General features: G+C 38.7%; 2 protein-coding genes across 9 annotated transcripts in view; one reads left to right on the forward strand and one right to left on the reverse strand.

Moving 5' to 3' along the window:
- Positions 1 to 11,170: 11,170 nt before the first annotated feature.
- Positions 11,171 to 16,170, forward strand: LOC113591148 (testis-expressed protein 47). The gene is made up of 7 exons (XM_027031547.2): positions 11,171 to 11,281; positions 12,560 to 12,629; positions 12,925 to 13,028; positions 13,957 to 14,021; positions 14,381 to 14,582; positions 14,988 to 15,150; positions 15,922 to 16,170. Exons 2-7 carry the CDS (start codon positions 12,563 to 12,565, stop codon positions 15,963 to 15,965), a joined length of 645 nt encoding a protein of 214 aa, XP_026887348.2. The 5' UTR covers positions 11,171 to 11,281; positions 12,560 to 12,562; the 3' UTR covers positions 15,966 to 16,170.
- A 143-nt stretch (positions 16,171 to 16,313) lies between these two features.
- arhgap44 (Rho GTPase activating protein 44) overlaps positions 16,314 to 19,280 on the reverse strand; it is a 33,306-nt gene continuing 30,339 nt past the window's right edge. For 5 of the 8 annotated variants that reach the window (XM_027031537.2, XM_027031536.2, XM_027031534.2 and 2 more), the window contains one exon: positions 18,867 to 19,100. In XM_027031537.2, coding sequence (XP_026887338.2) covers positions 18,952 to 19,100 — 149 coding nt within the window. In that variant the 3' untranslated portion in view covers positions 18,867 to 18,951. Of the gene's footprint in view, positions 19,101 to 19,280 lie in introns of all 8 variants that reach the window. The other 3 variants (XM_027031535.2, XM_027031540.2, XM_027031538.2) reach the window with 3 other exon arrangements.

Consider the following 19,280-nt stretch of genomic DNA (forward strand, 5'->3'; position numbering starts at 1 on the left):
TCGTCAATGGTAGGACACTGGGGGGACTCCTTAAGAAGATACATGTTGTGCTCACCTCTTGGGAATAGTACAGTAGATTATGTAATAACAAATTTAGACCATTTCTCTCTCAGTGCATTCATTGCTAAACCACAAACCCCTCTGTCTGATCACAGCCAGATTGCTGTGTTCAAGAATAGGACAGAGACTAACACTGCACTCGCACAGCCCAGTAAGCTGTACAACACTAGGTGACCATACAGATGGGCCCAAAACAGCACAGAACAATTCCAGAAAGAAATCAGTACTGCCTAAATTCAAATACTTTTAGATGCCTTTCTGGACACCACATGTGTTCAAAGTATACAAGACTCAATCTGGCAGTAAAACATCTAAATGTGTTCTTAGAAAAGACACCAGCAAAACCAACATTAAAACAAAAGGGTGCATCAAAAACCAAACCTAAAAAAAGATAATTGGTCTTGGCAATTGGTCAATTTTGGACAAGTGGAATAAACTTAAAAAAGAGATCAGGAAGAACTGGAAATACAAAATGGGGACATTTGGACAAACCATTTCCAAACTCTCTTCCAGACAGTAGAATCAAATGCAAATCTTCAACAAAATCCTATAAAGCAAAAACTGGAGGTGCTACAATTGGCTAATCAAAAACCATTAGACTTCTCAATTACTGAGCAGAAACTTCAGGAGAAAATTAACAAACTAAAATCAAAGAAGGCATGTGGGCCTGACAGTGTACTAAATAAAATGATAAACTTTTCAAGCTCTAAATTTCATTTGGCTATTCTAAAACTGTTTAACCTGAATGGAGGTTTTTTCCCTGAAATCTGAAACCAAGGATTAATAGCACCAATCTTTAAATCCGGAGATAAATTCGACACTAAGAATTACAGAGGCATCTGTGTGAACAGTAACCTAGGGAAGATAATGTGTAGTGTAGCATTTTAAATTCTAGATTTCTGAAATTCCTTACTAAACACAATATCCTGAGTAAAAGACAAATTGGATTTCAGCCAAATTACCACACCATTGCCTATATTTACCCCCTATATTATTATAATTATTATTATTGTTTATTGGTAATAGGAGTTGTTGTAGTTATATTATTGTTGTACTTACTATCATTGTTAGCAGTAATTTCTTCACTAAAGCTTTGGCACAATTGAATTGAACTGAATGTGTGTGTGTGTGTTCTCATAAAAAGTCCTCAAGTGTCCAGAACAACCTCTCAATCCCAGAACACCCTGAGCAAGAGAGACACAGAGAGAGGGAGAGGGAGAGGGAGAGAGAGAGAGAGAGAGAGAGAGAGAGAGAGAGAGAGAGAGAGAGAGAGAAAGAAAGGGAAGAGAGAAAATGGGGAGACAAATGAAGGGAGAGGGACAGAGAGGGAGAATGAAAGATGAAGAAGAATGGAAACAGAAACCGAGAGTTGATGGGTGATATTTTGTTGAGTGAATGAGAGAGTGAACTTAAGAGACTCAGAAAGATACCCGAAAGAGAAAAAGCAGGATTAGATGTGGGAGTCTATTGGATGATGGATGACGAGTAAGGGCAGTGGAGTCTGACACAGCTGGAAACAGCCCTCAAGCTCCATCCATTCCAACTCCAAACTTGGACAAATGTGGTCAAAATTGGAAAAAGATCTTAAGGCATTCTTGGCAACTTGCTTGTCGTAAATAGGAGCATTATTCCTGCTGTCATGGAAGCAAACTGCAACACTGCATGAATTCCATGCCTGTTAGTCTGGCTGAGATTGCTTCTAGTAGCAAGGAACCATTTATAAAAGTCTTACTGAACCCACTGACAAGCAGGGCTACCAAGGTCTGCACAAGGGCAGGTATGAGGAATCATTTTGGGAACACAAACTTTATAATAGGAACTAGAATAGATAAGACTTTTGGAAGATCTGGCAACCCAAAACAAACTTTGATGTTTGTACCAGTGTGACAGTAATCCCCCCCAGCTACTTGTACATCTGCATATCTTCCAGTCTACCTTTCAAATAAAGAAAGTAAGGGATAAATATTATGCTGAATTTCCAAAGCACTTATATTTGTCATGTTGTGAATACGATGTTACTTCTGTGCTTGGTGGAATAGAAGGTAACATGCCTGCATACAGGATATTAAAGTAAAGGGCTTGTGCATTTGTGTGGCTGTCTGTGTGTGTGTGCGCGTGTGTGTGCGTGTGGCCATGTGTCTGTCTGTGTATGTGTGCCCATGCCTAAAGTGTGACATTGACCATATGTACAGTGTTTATATCATCATACAGTAACAGTGATGAAAGCCAGTGTGTGTCACAGGGTGTCGACAAGTGAAAGATCCATTATGAAGAAGTTGGAGAAAAATCTGTTATTGCTTATTACAGCCTATTATATATAGATTACAGGCAGTAATTATGGAAGAATAAGAGGATGAAGGAGTCCAACAGACAAGTAAAAGAACCCTTATAAAGAAGTTGGGGGAAAAGGAAGAGAACGGGGCAGTACAGCGCTGCCTATACATGAAGTCTCAGTGAGAGAGAATGAAGCCCAACTCAGTGTCCTGATGTTCAGTGCTTATGAATCAAACACAGGCTATTAGCTTAGCATGGCAGGCCTGGTGAGGCTAATTCACTATAATAACTATAAAGCCCTGAAATTCATTTGTATTCTAAAATTTGTGAAATATTTTTCATAAAACATGTCTGTGAAATTAACTAACTGTCCCTCTGAGTATTTCGTTCAGTTCTACATATAAGTGCCTTCACTGTCACGTGGTATTATGACATCACAGTCTAGCCCTATGATGTCACTATGTGTGTAATAAAACTAAATATAAATCTATGAATATAAATCTATAAATAGGGGTCATTTTGCATGATGGTCATTAAAGAAGTTGTGAAGCGTTCATGCAGTTTGGAGCGTGTCTGATCTGAGGCAGGAACTTTCCCAAAGGTGAGTACACATAAATGAAGACAGACAGCTTGGAAATGTCTTGGCCTCGGACTAAAAGACATTTTGTGAAAGAGTCCAAGCGCTATAAATCAGATTGTAGAAGAGGGAAAAGGCCACGGCTGGATAAACTTGGTCATTGTCTAATTCTAACTCTCTCTCCAGCTAGCGGAAATTAGCCAGACTGTCATTAGCGATCCAGGTAGATGTACCACATGCATAAATAAACGCCAAAGAGTCAAGCTTATTTGAAGTCGTTTCTAGTAGGCTGTGTTGTTGTTGACTTAATTATGGATAAGCCGTTCACCCGGTGAGCTCGAGATTATAAGCCAAAAACCGACACGTCCACGTGCTAAAGACAAAACACGCGACTCTTGTGATCGTACACGAACTTTCCGATTCGCACACTGCTGATGTGAGATTTTAGCACCGATCACAACCTGAGTTTCTCCTAAGAGCGGCATAAATGTTGGCCTATGTGGGAGCAGGTGTAAGGTGAGGCTTCACAGCTCCCTTTTCTGTGGGAACAGAGTTAAACTCTCCAACAGCAGGTGCGCGTGATGGCGACATCATATCAGCTTTACATGTTCAGCTAGAATAAAGCAGCGTGAGGCCTGATTCAGAGACTCGGGAGCACATTAGTCACGTAACTGTTGTTAAGCAGCTTTGTTTAGAGCTCAGCATGGTTTATATGAACAATATCATTTGTTTATATGAGAGATGCAATTAGTAATAGTGCAGGTTGCTTAGCAATGGGCATACGTTCCAAGTTTTAAACGAGCGCATGCATCGCTACTGGTCTTGGTGCAACAGGCTTAAACCTCTCTATGAAAAATGGTCTCAGTTTCTGCCAGTTTGGCAGTTAATCCCAGTTGGTGCACCAGCCCTGGGGACGAGCATGAGGACCGGGCATCCATTCAATTCAGCTGGCTCTCAAAGTCACGTCCTTGTGCACGAGTGTTTACTGAAAAGAAATCAAGTCGGACTGAAAGGTTCACGGAAGGTTTTACGGCCACATTTCTTAAGTCTGTCATGCACCATGTCACCCCCTCCACTCCGGATGGACATGCCAGTGCCTGCAGATCTAACTACACCTGCTACTTGGTACCTTCATTAACGCGCGTGTATAAAACCTCCTGGTCTGTGTTCCAGTTGCGAAGTCTCTTTCTGCACAGCGAGCGTGTCTGAACCTTGTTTACACTTTATGGCTTGTTTTCTTCTTTCAACCTATGCCTGATATTATGGTTCCTGCCTTTTCACCTGTAGTGGGTTGTATTGTTTAATCCAGTCTTTACTTTGTTCAATAAAGCCTTAAATTCCTTTTTATCTGTGTAACGATGAACGGTTGGAAGGTGAACGCATACGTGGAGAAGCGCAAGATTTATTAAGGGCTGATGCAGAATCATAATCACTACACCAGCCCAATGCCATAGAATACATGATACAAAGAGGCTGAGAGAACATGCTGAACAAAAGTAAACAACACAGATGAAGACAAAGTGGAAGGAGGCTAAAACAATAACACAAGCAATGACAAGAACACTTAACTAATACTGGCAATAGAAAACATGAGACTTGGACTACGAACAGAGGCTGGGAATAATAATGAGCAGCAAATGAACAGTGCACAACACAGGGATTTCCAATGCTTTGCCCCATTATCTGAAAATGACCTTTGTGGTTTCCCTTGTTCCACAGGTTTTATTTGAACTGAAGTTTATGTGGAGTTTTGATGCAGTTATGAGTTGCATGCTGATAGTGATGGTTCAGTGTCTTCTGGCATGGACTACTATGTTTGCATTGCAAATCATTGGTGGTATCCTTTCACTGCTAGAAAAATTCGTAAGTGCTGTTAAAATCGTAAGTATAAATGAACGTTTGTGCATTAAAGAAAGCATAATATTTTTTAAGCTTATTGCAGTATTTTCCCCAGGATAGCTTTTTAGCCTAATGGCAATGGAGATAATGTTATTTAGCCTTTAATAATGAAGCTTTATTGAAGCTAATAATTTATTTTAGTAAGTTGTCAAACATTGTTGTGACATTTTAGGAAAAAAGTCGCACACTCGATGTATATTGTCTGACGACTTTTTGTCGGTCTGAAAAGGAGAGGTTTTTTTTACACCTAGTGGAAACTATTGTGCAGTTCCTGAGTAATTGTAGCTCCTATACATTTCGAAGAACAATGTGTTGTTGATGCTGTAAAATTGCTGTTCTGTGCATCTTGGTGTATGTGTGTTTATGCATGTATGTAAAAAGAATGCTAAATATTATGCACTTTTTTCATAGTGGGAAAGAGTCAAGTCCAGTTTCGCCACAGTGTTTCCACAACTACAGCGCACCGGGACTCCCTCATCCATCCTCCAAAAGCCTGGCAAGGCTGCGCTTAATGAGCCTAACTGCCTCCTGCTACCTGTGGGCACAGAAACCTCCAATCGCAGCTCTGACGTTGCCCGGAGTCGGCATACAAAGTTTGCATCTAGTAAGGAAAGCTTGCATGATAGATCGCTGCTGCCAGAGGTGAAGTATACGACTGCCAAGACAGGCAGAGCCCGCACACTGAATGAGGAGAGTGATGCAGCAGCTGATTTTGCAGTTGTGAGTAAATGTGTCATAAGCTATTTTCATACAGTAGTCATTTTATGCATAATCTCTACTATATGTTTTCTGTTTTTCTGTCTGGAGTTGGCATTCTCAAACCGTCCCATGCTTAATGCCATGGTAAACAGAATGAAGTAATTTGAATCAATGTCTGAATACATGTTAGAAAGTGTTATTATAATAGGAGGGGCTCATTGTTTGCTGTGGCTAAGATATGTCCACTCATAAGGCAGTGTCTTGTTGTTTTCATTCCTTCAGAGAGACTGGATTTCCCACGTTAAGATGAGAGTGGATGAATTGGAGGCAATAATTCTGATGGAAGAAGAGTATGAAGGAGTCCATCAGACAAGAAAAGGAACAATTAAAAAGAACTTGGAGAATGTGGAGCTCAAAGATGAACTGAAGTCCCTGAAAGCTCAACTGGAGAAAGTAGGAACACCAAAATGAAACCTTCAGTTCCACTGCAGTCACATACAGTCAATGTCATACTATAGACAGAGGGTGATTTTAGACAGAAATAAGGAGATGTCTTATGCCTACAGCACAACTTCACAACTCGACGAGCAATGTGGTGTTGGTCATGTCAGATTGCTTTTCTGTGTGTTAGTGTTTTTGCGCATGTGTGTAATAAGAATGCTAAATATTATGCACTTTTTCCACAGTGGGAAAGAATCAGGTTCAACTTCCCTAGAGTGGTTACAACGCTGCATCCCACCAGGACTCCCCCATCCATCCTCCAAAAGCCAGGCAGGGCTGCTCTTAATTGCCCCCTGCGACCTGCAGCCACGGAAACCCCCAAGCGCCCCATTGCTGTTGCCCGGAGGCAGCACAAAAAGTTTGTGTCTAGTACACACGTCCCGTATTGCAGAACAGGGCTGACAGTAATTATGGAGGAGGATGAAGGAGTGACAGTGATTATGGAGGAAGAAGAGGATGAAAAAGTTCAGCAGACATGTGAAGGAACCTATGAAAGGAAGTGGTGGAAAAATCTATGGAATGTCCTGATAAGGACTAAGAAATCTGAGGAAAATGCAAGAGAGAAAGAGAGAAAAGCAAAGGAAAAACAGCTGCAAAGGAAAATTAAGCACCATATTAAACAGGAAAAGGAACGGAAGAAAAGACGAAAGCGCCGGGAGAGGGAGCGTAGACTGTGCAGAATGATGGAGATGTTGAGGCTGAAAGGCTTCCAGAAAGAGCAGAAGCAGCAAACCAAAGGAAAACGTAAATCAAAACGTAAGGGAAAAGGATTTCTGCAGCGATTGTGGCTCTCTGTGAAAAGAAGATGAGGGCGCATTGGATTGGAACAATATACAAAAAGTACCACTTTTGTAATAGACCGTAAACCCAAAACTAATAAAATCAATAATGAATCTGAGAAGGCTTGATGTTACAAAGAACACATGTTAACAGTGAAAGCAAGTCCATTCACAGCCACTTATGAAGAACATCTGTTTTCCCCAACACACAATCAGCTTCTTCAACCATGAAGTGATGGGAATCAGGAATCAGTTCCAAATTGTCCGATCCATCGGAATGATATGCCTCCAAGATGATCACTTCTTTTTAGCAATGCGAGGACGTTTTTCTGACAGTTGAGCATTGCAAAAATCTTGAGCGTCATGATGTCAAACCATGTCTGCGCTGCAGCAAACTTGCAACAAGGGGTGAGAGAGGGGAGGCCACCCCAATGCTGCTGCCAGGATTGAGGTTAAAATGGACAGGGGTCCCATCTGGGAGCAGCAGCCATAGAAACCCGTGTGGCACACGAGAGGTTGGACTTTCCTCTGGTTTCATGCATGATACTTACATCAGTTTATTCTCAACACACACAGAGCAAGAGACACTGAGACAGTGTGATGAAGAGGAGGAAGACTATGCTCAGATCATTATTATGATCATGTGGCATGGATTATAACATGAAGCCTCAATAAAGTCATTAATCTAAACCTGATGATGATGATGATGATGATGATGATGATGATGATAGTAATAATATTAATTATAATCATAGAACAAAAAAGTACACAGTCAAGTTATAAAACAGTAAAAACATAAGGATAAAGCACTGGATATTAAAATTATAAAACCTGCTAATACTGAGTGTACAATAGAAAACAGAAAAACTGAAAAAAAGTAGAGGGATCAAACTTTATGATATTAAAAAAAAAGTTTATGAACCATGTAATTTTCAGACTCCCCAACTGAGATGGATTATGCAGATCTTTGCCCTTCAGGGCTATTAGACTGAAACAGGTCAAAAGCATTTATGACAGGCCCCACCCCACCTCACCCCACACGCCCCACGCGCTCCACACGCCCCACATGATCAACACAATGCTGAGCTGGGATTTGACCTCACCATTAAGATTTGTATTCTAGTGTTCATCCTCTTCACTGGATGTTAAAAATAACCACTGGCTATATGCACAGTAAATGGGCGAAGTGTGACTTGATACGACATGTCACTGTTGACTAAACACAACTGATAGCATCTTTAGGAATTGAGTGGAAAAATAGGGATTATTTTCAGTAGTTAGAATTCTTTATCAGACCACTCACATGATTGGGGAGGCACTCTTAAATCAGTCTCCCAGTTGTACAGACTCAACTCCTGACCCCAGTCATCTGAGCCATCTTAGAAAAAAGTAATGCATTTGATTCAATTATTGTAGTATAAATGTGATTAAAAATCATGCTTTTAAAAATATTCTTACATGGTGATGGTGGCCTACAGGGTAGTGGTTGAACAGCATGAATAGGCCTTGAGTTATTTAGACATATGTTATAAGCTGCAGTGACCGCTGCATACGTCGCCGGTTGTATGAGACCCCCTGAAAAATGTGTTAGCTCTGCCGGAGGGCTCAATGAATAGTGGATGATGGTAGAGGGATTCACCCCTTCTGCCTCTGTGTGTCAAATTAACGCACTGCATAAACTTTTAGACATAAAGCGGTCTTTTAACATATGTTAGACTCGCTCCAGAATAGATTAACCTGTTATCAACTCATTCCGTATATGAACTGTTTCATCATCTTGTGTCCTTATATCTACAGATAAAAAGTAACAAAAAATTTAAAATGATAAATAAAATACATAAAATTAAAATGTATAAAAGTTCACAAATAAGAAATTACCTTGGTCAGCAATTCTCTCCACAGATTCAAAGAACTCCTGATCGTCTGAACCTACGGAAATACACAAAATAGAATTATAGACCGTGAGCAAAAAAGATCATCACGATGGTATCCTTTATACCAAAACGCATTGATGTTACATCATTTAATGTTCAATTTAAGTAAATAGAATCACCTACTTCAAAGTAAAAAAACAATTTCTCAAAAAAGGATAGCACTGATTGACTATACTTTATCTTATTCTGTAATAGAAAATTAAAAGATTTATATCCAAACGCTAGAAATAAATCAAGCCAAACCACTCATAACCACTAGATAGGGTAAGATACTAAGAAATAAAGGAGTATAGCTACTACTGCCCATGTCTCGCTAGGGGCAATACTATGCTGAAGAGGAAGATGGGAAAAAAAAGACCGCCATATTTGTAGTGCAACTATGTGAAAAGACAACATTTTGTCCATTCGACACCATGTCTTTGAAGTCACCAACAAAACTGCAATCTATTTAGCTGGCCAAGAGAATAAGAATAGCTGTCGATCAAAAGAGTTTCAGTCAATCAAAATGTTTCACGTACTCTAAAACACAATGTTCATATTACATAATGATCAGTAATCATCAGAATAAAGACATTGACAATATCCTTTCCTAGCTAGCTCGCAAAAAGAGTAGATATGATTGCGTGTACATAATATATATTCATTGTTTCATAAAATACAAATAAGTTATGCAACCGGTAGAAATATCCATTCGACTAACTCATAAAATACTTTCGTGAAACAACATTACTATTTTGCTCTAGTTTAGATAATATGTGGCGGGGGAAAAAAGATGACTGACCAACGTATTCATTTTCTAATACGATGTCAGACCCTGACAGCACAGGCCTTGTAGGTTTTATTGTAGACCTGAAATTAATTACAACGCTAGTCCCCAACGATTTACATCATACAACACATGATAAAGTATTTCAACCATTAGCTAAATAAGTAGTTAAATACATGTCAGTCTTTTTAGTAACTTATACTAATATAAGTTATAACATGAATGGATAAAAAGAACGTACCTGTTGATAACTGCTGAGCCATGTCCATGTTCGTTCAGAGGTCTTGGCAAAGTTTTCAGATGTATCGCTTACAATTACGACTGTGACCTAAAGGAGTGAAGTACTGATAACACAGCTTTAAGAAAGAAATGTAGGTGGGGAAAAGAGATGGTTTTCAGATAAAAGTTGTAAATTAGGCCCCCCCCCCCCATACCACTCTCAGATGTGGAACGCAGTGAAAAGTGTTAAGGGCCCAACGTGTGATAATGCACAAGAACCTTGTGTGATAAAACTTATAGAGTAACCACACTGGTTAGCGATCACAGAAAAAAATAAATAAAAGGAAACTTTGTGATGTTTTCTGAAAGTTTGCTTATTGCCCTGTTTGAGTACATCTGGCAGATAAGAAGTGAAGAGGTGTCGGGGAGAGGTGTCTGTGTGTGTGTGTGTGTGTGTGTGTGTCTGTCTCTCTGTGTATGTCTGTGTGTGTGTGTGAGAGAGAGAGAGTGAGTGAGTGAGAGTGAGAGTGAGTGAGTCAATGACCTCTGACTGCAGAGTGTGTGTCTGAGAGGACACTGAACAGACAGTAAAAGAGGAGAAAGACTGATGTAGTATGAGACTGAAAACGTAAATTTTCTTTAATCACGTTAATATTTCTCAATTAAAGAAACCTCTTATACACAGGTCTGGTTGGTTGGGTAGAAAGAAATGGTGGCAAAATTTGAACTTTCTGGCCTAGTGTATTTCTGCCCCTGGGAGAAGTTTGTTTTTTGGGGGATAGACACCTTAACTCTTTTTTTTTTTGTTAGAACGTATATTCCTGTATGGGTAGGGGAAGGACTTGGGAGGAGGTGTGACTTCCTTAGTGAATCATCCAATGGGAGGGGGGTGGGTGAGTGGGTGAGTGAGAGAGAGAGAGAGACACACACACCTGAGACCCTTATGCATGTTTGAGTATCAGTACGTGACCAGCAGTGGAGCAGAGCAGGGGAATTACTGTGACAGAGTTGTGATAATGGTGAATTTAAGAATATATGAAAAAATAGACTTAGAATCCAGAGGTTTAATGCCCTAAGTTCTGTTAACTTGCTTGGGTGAAAACTGTACATTATTACATTTTTGGGTTATGATAATGCTCTGTGTACTATAAATGTTGGGTTTACACTGTATATTATTTCTATATTTTAACAAATAAAAGATTTGTATAATAACCCTAAACCCGACAATAACTGGGAAAATTCAGAACAGTCATTGTAACACTTATTCTTCTGGAGGGTGTACTACTGCACATAATATTCCTTTGCATGTTTCTATATATTTAGTTGTTTTATATATACATATATAAGCTACTGAAATGTAAACTTGTCTCCTTCCCCCATGTCCACAACCACTTGCCACCCCACCCTCACAGTTACAGCTGTTGCTGAGCAACCAGCTCAAACACACAGGCAGATCATGGCTTCTTCGATCGTGGAGACTGAGGCTGTAGCTTTAGAACCTGTCATATCGGCACTGGAGGACAGGATATCTCTCTACACAACGTTGGAGGAGACTTTCAGGGCTGGGAGAAAGGTTTGTCCAGAGTGTTCTGACTTCTCTGTATAAACAATGACCGTTTCTCCTGATATTCTTGGAAGTTATACCAAATATCTCAAATATCTCAGCAATGGATGTTATTTTCTCAATATTTTTTCAACATTGTCAAACATTTTTCAAACATTTGACTGGCAACACTTACTATAACACTTACACATTCAAGTGACTCCAAAATGTGTGCATGAATGTGTGTGTGCATGCACCCACAGAGGTGGGAGATGGGTAGCAAGTCACTATGGTGAGTCAAGTTTCCAAACACATCTATTAGACAATAGTGTGCCACTGTGTGGGCAAGGTTGTTTGGCAGCATGTGATGTGTCCTAATGGGGTGGAAAAATAAGTTTTTATTTTAGTTCTTTTAGTTAGAAAACTTGTCATGATTTTGTCAATACTATGACATATACTATGGGTTTGGCATGATTAAACCATGGATCAGTTTGCCTTATTGCCACTGGGGGCATGAAGGCAGCAGGCCTCCTGGAGATCTCATGGTGGTAGTAAACACAGTGAGAAGGCAGCAGGCCTCCTGGAGATCTCATGGTGGTAGTAAACACAGTGAGAAGGCAGCAGGCCTCCTGGAGATCTCATGGTGGTAGTAAACACAGTGAGAAGGCAGCAGGTCTCCTGGAGATCTCTTGGTGGTAGTAAACACAGTGAGAATGGCTATTGCTCTGGCAGTTTGATTCTGAGCACCTAGCAGCAGTAGGATGATCAGAGCAAACCCCAGCTGCACCAAGAACAGCTAATCCAAACCTAAACTCAACCCAGCCAAACTTAACCCCAGCTCCCACAGTATGGGCCCTGCAAGGCTGAGCTCTCAGCCAGAGCAGGAGCTGGAGGAAGAGGAAGAGGAAGGGAGGACCAGTTTGTAGCCTTTAGGAGGCCTCTCAAACCACAGGAGGAAATGGTTTGTGTAACTAAGAGATCAGAACTGGCAGAAATAATATATCCCTTAACTGTTCTTGAGAATATCTTATATCAAAAAAGTTTTTTATATTTTCTAAATAATCTGCTGGTATTGTGTTAATCATTTCATTACCATTTAATTCATGCAGATAATATACTAAAGAATAATTTTATTGTACATGGCATATGTAATTACTGTAGGTTTTTATACCTTTTGTTTGTGGGTAAATTTGCAGTTATTTGTGCCAGCATGCTGTGATTCACTGGCAGTGTCTTGCATGTTTTATGGATTCTATACTTTTTCTTCTATAATTCCCCCACCCCTGCTCCTCCCCCACCATCCAGTAGTTCATGTTACATCGTCTTATTGTCATTGGACATCTCCCTCACGGATTATTGGACAACCAAAACCTGATATGTAAGATAATGAACTACCTCCAAAATTATGAATTACTGCTAGATATTGCTCAGCAGATACTGTTACCATAGCAATGACAAACAACTCCTATCATCTTATTTTAAGAATTCTCTATATACAAGTGAATCTGTTATTTCATTACTGCACATCTGGTCATGAGCTTGTAGGGTTTAAAAACCACAATAATAATAAGGTAAAAAATAAATAAATAAAACACAAACACATTTACATACACTAACATTAATCAGTACAGAACCCATTTTCCTAATCAATGTTTCTCCATTGTGATATTCAGGTCACTATGAGAGGCTGAACCAGAGACTTCAGAGGTGTTGCCTTGGCGAGAGCATCACAGGGCTGCTGCTGCTGTATCCAGCCTGCTTTCTGCACATTATAGAGGTCTAACCCTAACCCTAACCCTAACTCTGCTAGGTGTCTACACATTATAAAGGCCTAACCCTAAACCCCAACCCTAGGTTTCTACACACCATTGAGGTCTAAACCTAACCCTAAACCCTAACCCCTAACCATAACCCTAATCCTGTCAGCTTTCTACATATCATAGAGGTCTAAACCTAACCCTAACCCCTCACCCCTAACCCTAACCCTGCTAGATTTCTAGAATAGGTCTAACCCTAAACATTAACGCTAACCCTAAACCCTAAATCCTAACCCTAGCACTGCTAGCTTTCTACACACCATAGAGGTCTAACCCTAACCCTAACTCTGCTAGCTTTCTACACACTATAGAGGTCTAACTCTAACCCTAACCCTAAACCCTAACCCTGCCAGCTTTCTATACACCACAGAGATCTACCGTTAAGCCTAAGCCTAAGCCTAACCCTAGTTTTCTACCTAACATAGCAGTAATCATTCAGTGACACTATCGGGCTCGGTGGGCTTGAAACTTATTATTCTTTTAATTTTTTTTAGCAGCTGATGTTTCAAACACATTCACTTCTGAAAGGTGATGTGTGATAACGGACTACCCTGCACTCTTTTTTAAATTTGTATTTCTTTATTTTTTTAACTGTAAATTACTGGTCCTTAATATTAATATAGACTGTACATTAGTTTTGGCTGCAAATACATTCGATTAGTTTGATTTCAGTTAGGTCACTGGTATACATTATATACTATAATTGATCTTTTAAGCATGACATTTAATATGACCTCTTGGTCTGAGCAGGAATTAAAAGTATAAACAAAATGTGCTTCTCAAACAGTGAGTTCAAACAACTTTAAAACCACTTTGAAACCACCATAACTCAAAATGTAATGAGTTAGGGTTAGTTTGTAAAACTGCTTTTCCTTTTTTCTCCTACAGTGTTCATCTGAGATACTTGTGTCTGTTCTGGAAGACCTGAAAAGTTTGCAGGAAAATGCTGACAAGTAAGATCAGTGACATTTTTAGATGCAGCTTATAAAAAAAAATGAAGCTTACAAATACTGAAAATTGCATTATGATTTTGCATGAAATGTGAACCCTTATCTGTTGGTGTTAATGCCACAAATTATTTGAAGACTGGTGCTGAACTAAACCAAGTAATACCCAAGTGAAATTGAAGCAGAGACTATATTGCTAAAATAAAACTAAATATGATAAAATAAAAGTTCTCACTGCTTGAATCCAAAATGGTTCTGCAATCCCTACAAAACACAAAATGCTAATAGATTTTTGCTCTGTGGTTTGGGGTTTATGGAATTACTGCAGACAGTCAATTTTCACAGTTTTTGTGCATATCCCACAGTTACCTTACAGTGGAACCCAGACTGCTGCTGCTGTCCCATGATCTTCCCAGCAGGCTTTATTTTCAGTGGAACTGCACTACCCTAAGACTACCTGCCAGCACCAATCTCCCTGATACCTCTGCCCACCACAGCACTCAGGAACTTATAAGCCACACACTGGATCTGGCCTTAAGAATGGGAAGCTACATCCTAAAAAAAAAGGTGTGTATTTACATTTGAAACACTTTATACATAAAAAACTAACCATCACAATAACGGAAATCTAATGAAGCTGATTTAAATACAATCATTTTTTAATTATTATTTACTATTTTAATTCTCAGTTTACCCTGTTTTTAGAGTGAAGTCTTGTATATACTACCCAAATTCCATTCTCTGTTAAAATCTTAATTTAGCCTCATCAACCTGTACTGTAAAAAGATTCAAGAAACAAGAGAACTTGTCAGAAAACCATTTTACAAAGGTAAACGCAAAAGGGAAATAGAAAATAAAGAAACAAGAATGATCCATGGACTGGCTGAGCTCAGTAACACCGGACTTCTAAAAATCCCAGGATTCATCACTGCATCCAGATGTCACCTACACTGCATGCTGTATATTCTATAGGGGCCAGGTACCAAGCCTTCCCTGGAGACTTTAGAGGAGGAAGCACCTGAGCTGATCATCCCACAGGATGTTTTGCTTATGCTGCTAAAGAGAAATGAGCTCCTGAGTCCTCTTCAGTATCTGCAAGTTTACCATAGCCCCCTCACTGTGCTACTGGACTCAGGTGAACAATATCCCCTACACAAGAATGTCAATATATTTATTATTGACTGCATGTGATGTGATGATAAGAAGTTGTTAGGGTTTCACATCTTTGCACAACAGAACAATCTCTGACAAACTTTTTCATAAAAGAAAAACAACCTATTTCAGATAATTATTATGTAAAGTTTGGAATATATTATTAAGAAAAAATAATAACATGAAAATTTACTCACTGCCACATTGTAACCTTTTGGTAACCACATCTACTAATCTGCAAAATAGCAACAAATGTTCTTTGTAGTATTTGATTCCTAATCCTCTGAAGGCATAGTTTTCTGTCATTGTTGAACACCATTATGTTTGTAACATAACTTACATTCATCTGAACTACATTATAGGTTTTGTGTTGGAGCCACAACAAGCTGATTTAATGAATGAGGGTGGTGGTACAAATAGTAATGAAATGTAAAATATAGCTATTTAAATAAATATAGAATTTTTCTTAGCAAATACTTTAGGTTACCTCTCAATTTCTATAATGGTTTCTTCACTTCTGTCTGCATGTAACACTCCTGAAATTTTTATTTTAATCTTTTATTATAATCAAGAATCAGCTGTTCCAACATAATCTCAAATTTTAAACCATTTTACCATCATTTTAGACTTTAGATTTCTGTCAACATAAAATAAGTATCTTTTTTTGTCAAGCATACTGATTTAATTCTATTGTTTTACTTATTTTTGTTACTTGTAATGTTGAACTGAACTGTATTTTTCAATCTTTTTGCAGAACCTGTTTGGCATTCATTGGAGTATCTTCCGAGCATCTTGTAAACATCATCAATTTCATATAAATAAATTTCTACCACATCGGACTAATAAAACAAATATGTGAAAGAAACATTCAAACTAATATAAATAAAAGTGCATTTTTAATCATGTTCTGGATCATTTTTTACTTTAGCAACTCCAGAGTCCTTACAACACATTTGTTGTCTAAAAGAAACCCTGTAAACTGTACTTTACTAAAATCTTTAAATTTTTCTACATCTCTTACTATAGTACACTGCAGTTACTCAACTACATTCTTCTTTGGAGATTATATATATATATATATATATATATATATATATATATATATATATATATATATATATATAAACAAACTGATTTTTTTTTTTAATATATGAGTGCTTGTGTGTTTGTGTGTACATGTGTATATTCCATTTGATTTGACCCCTTTAGTTTTTTCCAAGCTTCAGCATAAAACCTTTCATATAAAGAAAATAAATACCATGGAAAAGGAGAATCATAAACATCATCACTTCACCTATACAAATGCAGGTAATGTGTTGTGTGCTGCAGAATCATACTGTTGGTTTTGGTCTGTTTAATCCCTGCTGATCAGATCCAGGCATACAAAGGCTGTTCTAGATGTTCCCACTAGGGCGGCACTGCTACAACTGAGCAGATGCTCTTCAGCCTGGTGGCTGAATACTGGTGCACTGTAAGTTATAATGTACTTCATACTGTGAATAGTGCACTATGCAGACCTAGAAGAGCTGTAAGAGTTGAAGACAAAATTTTATAGATATCTTGCTCCTGGGACATCCAATGTTCTATCTCAAAAAAGCAGCTAAAATCATGACATTTTCAGTTATGTTTTACATTACAGCACATACACATGACAATGTATCAAAACTGTATAACCAACAAAACACAATAGAACTCTGCCTTCTGTTTTCAAAGACGTGCTCCACAAACATATGCACACACTGTCGTGGAGCTTTACTAAGCCAATATGAATACAAAACCGCCATATAAAATGTGTTACCCCCATCTCAAAAAGCCCGCTCATCATATGCATGCGACGCACCACTCTCACAGAGCACAGCTGCTTTCTCGTCACATCATGTTCTATCAAATTTTAACTTCTCAAGAACCCTCTATGTGCAAAGGGGAAGCGGATTAGACAAAAGGAACTTTAAAACGGGAGATTGTGGATATTACAAGAAACTGGCAGAGACATTCTGCTCAACATACACCACATACAAAATCTGTGCTTTACAGTATAAGGCCATGTAACAGAAGCCATGAACACATGTATACACATGTTCTCTTGCCAATCACATATACATCTTGAGCTACTGAGGCTGTGTGAGGGTTCACTTGTTTAAAGTGAAGAGCAAAAATGGGACACATGCCAACACCAGTACCTCATACAGCAAGAACAGCAAGTCTGATACCAGTGCAAAGAACAAACCTGCATTGTGGTAAAATATTGTTCATAGTAAAAACCACCACCAGTAGAGTGTGTGTGAGTGTGTGTGAGAGAGAGAGAGAGAGTGTGTGTATAAGATTTTGTGTTTTTATAAATAAATTTATACATTTCCCTATAGATTATATACATTTTTCTGTGTACAGAGTATGTACATATAGATGAGTTCAACGAGAAACACTTATTGGCATGGGTTATACATTAATCTAGGATTAGGGTTATTGTTAACCCTAGGATTAGGGTTAAGGTTAACCTAACCCTAAGATTTATCAGCATTAATCAGCAACTTCCCTCATTCTGAAACTATTCTCCTATACAATGTTTTCAATTACATTTAAAGTTTACCACCAATTATTATTAACTCTAACTCTCACTGAGCCCTTTCTATTGATTCCCCTTATTCTTTAATCAGTGGGTCAGAAAACCTTTCATTGCAATTCATCAAAATGCAGTTTCATTATTAACTTCTATCACACCACCCTTAGAAAGAGCCAGCACCCTATCTGATTTACTTAGCTCAATGCAACAGTGCATAAAGGGTTTGCTGAAGCAGCAGAAACAACACTAAACAGTTCTGCAGTCCTTCAGAACTAGGATTAGAGCATCTGCTTTAGGATAATACAACACACACACTCTCTCTCAAGTCATTATGTTTATGGGTCGATAATGTATGTCATGTGTCCGTGCCTCTAATGCTAAACTTACAAATTTAGAAACTATTAGACAATACACCAGCATTCAATGTGTCAGTGGGTTAGAGCACTAGACAGATATCAAACATGTTCTAACATCATTGTCAAGCTAAAAAATAGAAACTCCTCTCCTATCTGACATAGTAAAAACACAGGACTGAAAGATTACTCAGATCCACCCATAGCCAAAGCCTATCTATTACCACAGTTTTTAATATCCCCAATCAGTGACTTATTTGCATCAGCAGATTGTAGTTCTGGTTTTGATATAATCTGGACAGTTGGTTAAATCCATAATAGAACATAACAGGAAAGCTGGCAATTTGACTCAGGATTACAAAGTCTATTCTAATTCAGAACTTTAGTGCAGGACTTGGGGTTAAAGTTACTCTAAGCCTACCCTAACCCTTCCCTAACCCCAACCCCAAGCCTAATCCTAAACGTAGGAGACTTGTGCTGAATCAAAACTGGGTTACTGTTTATAGGGATCCACCCAGCAGAGCACAGATGAACACCTCACTTTCAAGTAAAACTTTACAGAACTCAAGGCAAAACTGCAAAATCACAGATAAGGCAATTACAAATTGTAGTAACAATAAAATAAAGCATAATAAAAAGTGATCAATCCACTACTTTATGGAAATTACACTTATTCTCTTAATTATTCTTTTAATTACTCAATTTTCTGTGTAGCAATGTTTCCTTAGTCAGTGCTAGCTTTAGATGATGGAATGGCAAATATTGCAATAGGCCCAGTAGCAGCAACGGATGCAGAACTCTTCTCTTGTGCAGATGTGAGAGAGCAGAGGCTTCCTGAACAGTGCAGGGATGTGGGAGGAGCCTCATGATGTCATAGAGCAGTGCTCTCCGACTCCTCCGAAGAATCAATGCTGCTGTTAGACTCAGAATCTGCCACAAAAATCCTGATGGGGTCGTCAGTGCCCTCACTGTGAAAGTCACCCAAATTAACGATAGGAATGTCCAAGCTGCCCAGAGAATCTACAGCAGGAATGTGCAGAGAGCCCGGGGTGGCAGGACATGGGCAGTGGTCGAAAGAGAGAAAGAAAATGAAGAATTAATATAAAAAAAAATATTTCACAGCACAGATGTAACAGACAAGATTAAAATGATTGCTTACATGTTCAGACTGCTGCCCACAATCAGACTGCTAATATCATA

This window comes from Electrophorus electricus, chromosome 14, assembly GCF_013358815.1.
Source record: "Electrophorus electricus isolate fEleEle1 chromosome 14, fEleEle1.pri, whole genome shotgun sequence".
Classification (NCBI taxonomy): Eukaryota; Metazoa; Chordata; class Actinopteri; order Gymnotiformes; family Gymnotidae; genus Electrophorus; species Electrophorus electricus.

Bases quoted from the DNA above. Each gene is read 5' to 3' on its own strand.
- LOC113591148 (XM_027031547.2), top strand. From the start codon at position 12,563: ATGTTACATCGTCTTATTGTCATTGGACATCTCCCTCACGGATTATTG. The intron at 14,022-14,380 runs GTAAGATCAGTG...CATATCCCACAG, and splicing joins TTGCAGGAAAATGCTGACAA to TTACCTTACAGTGGAACCCA. The intron at 14,583-14,987 runs GTGTGTATTTAC...TATATTCTATAG, and splicing joins GCTACATCCTAAAAAAAAAG to GGGCCAGGTACCAAGCCTTC.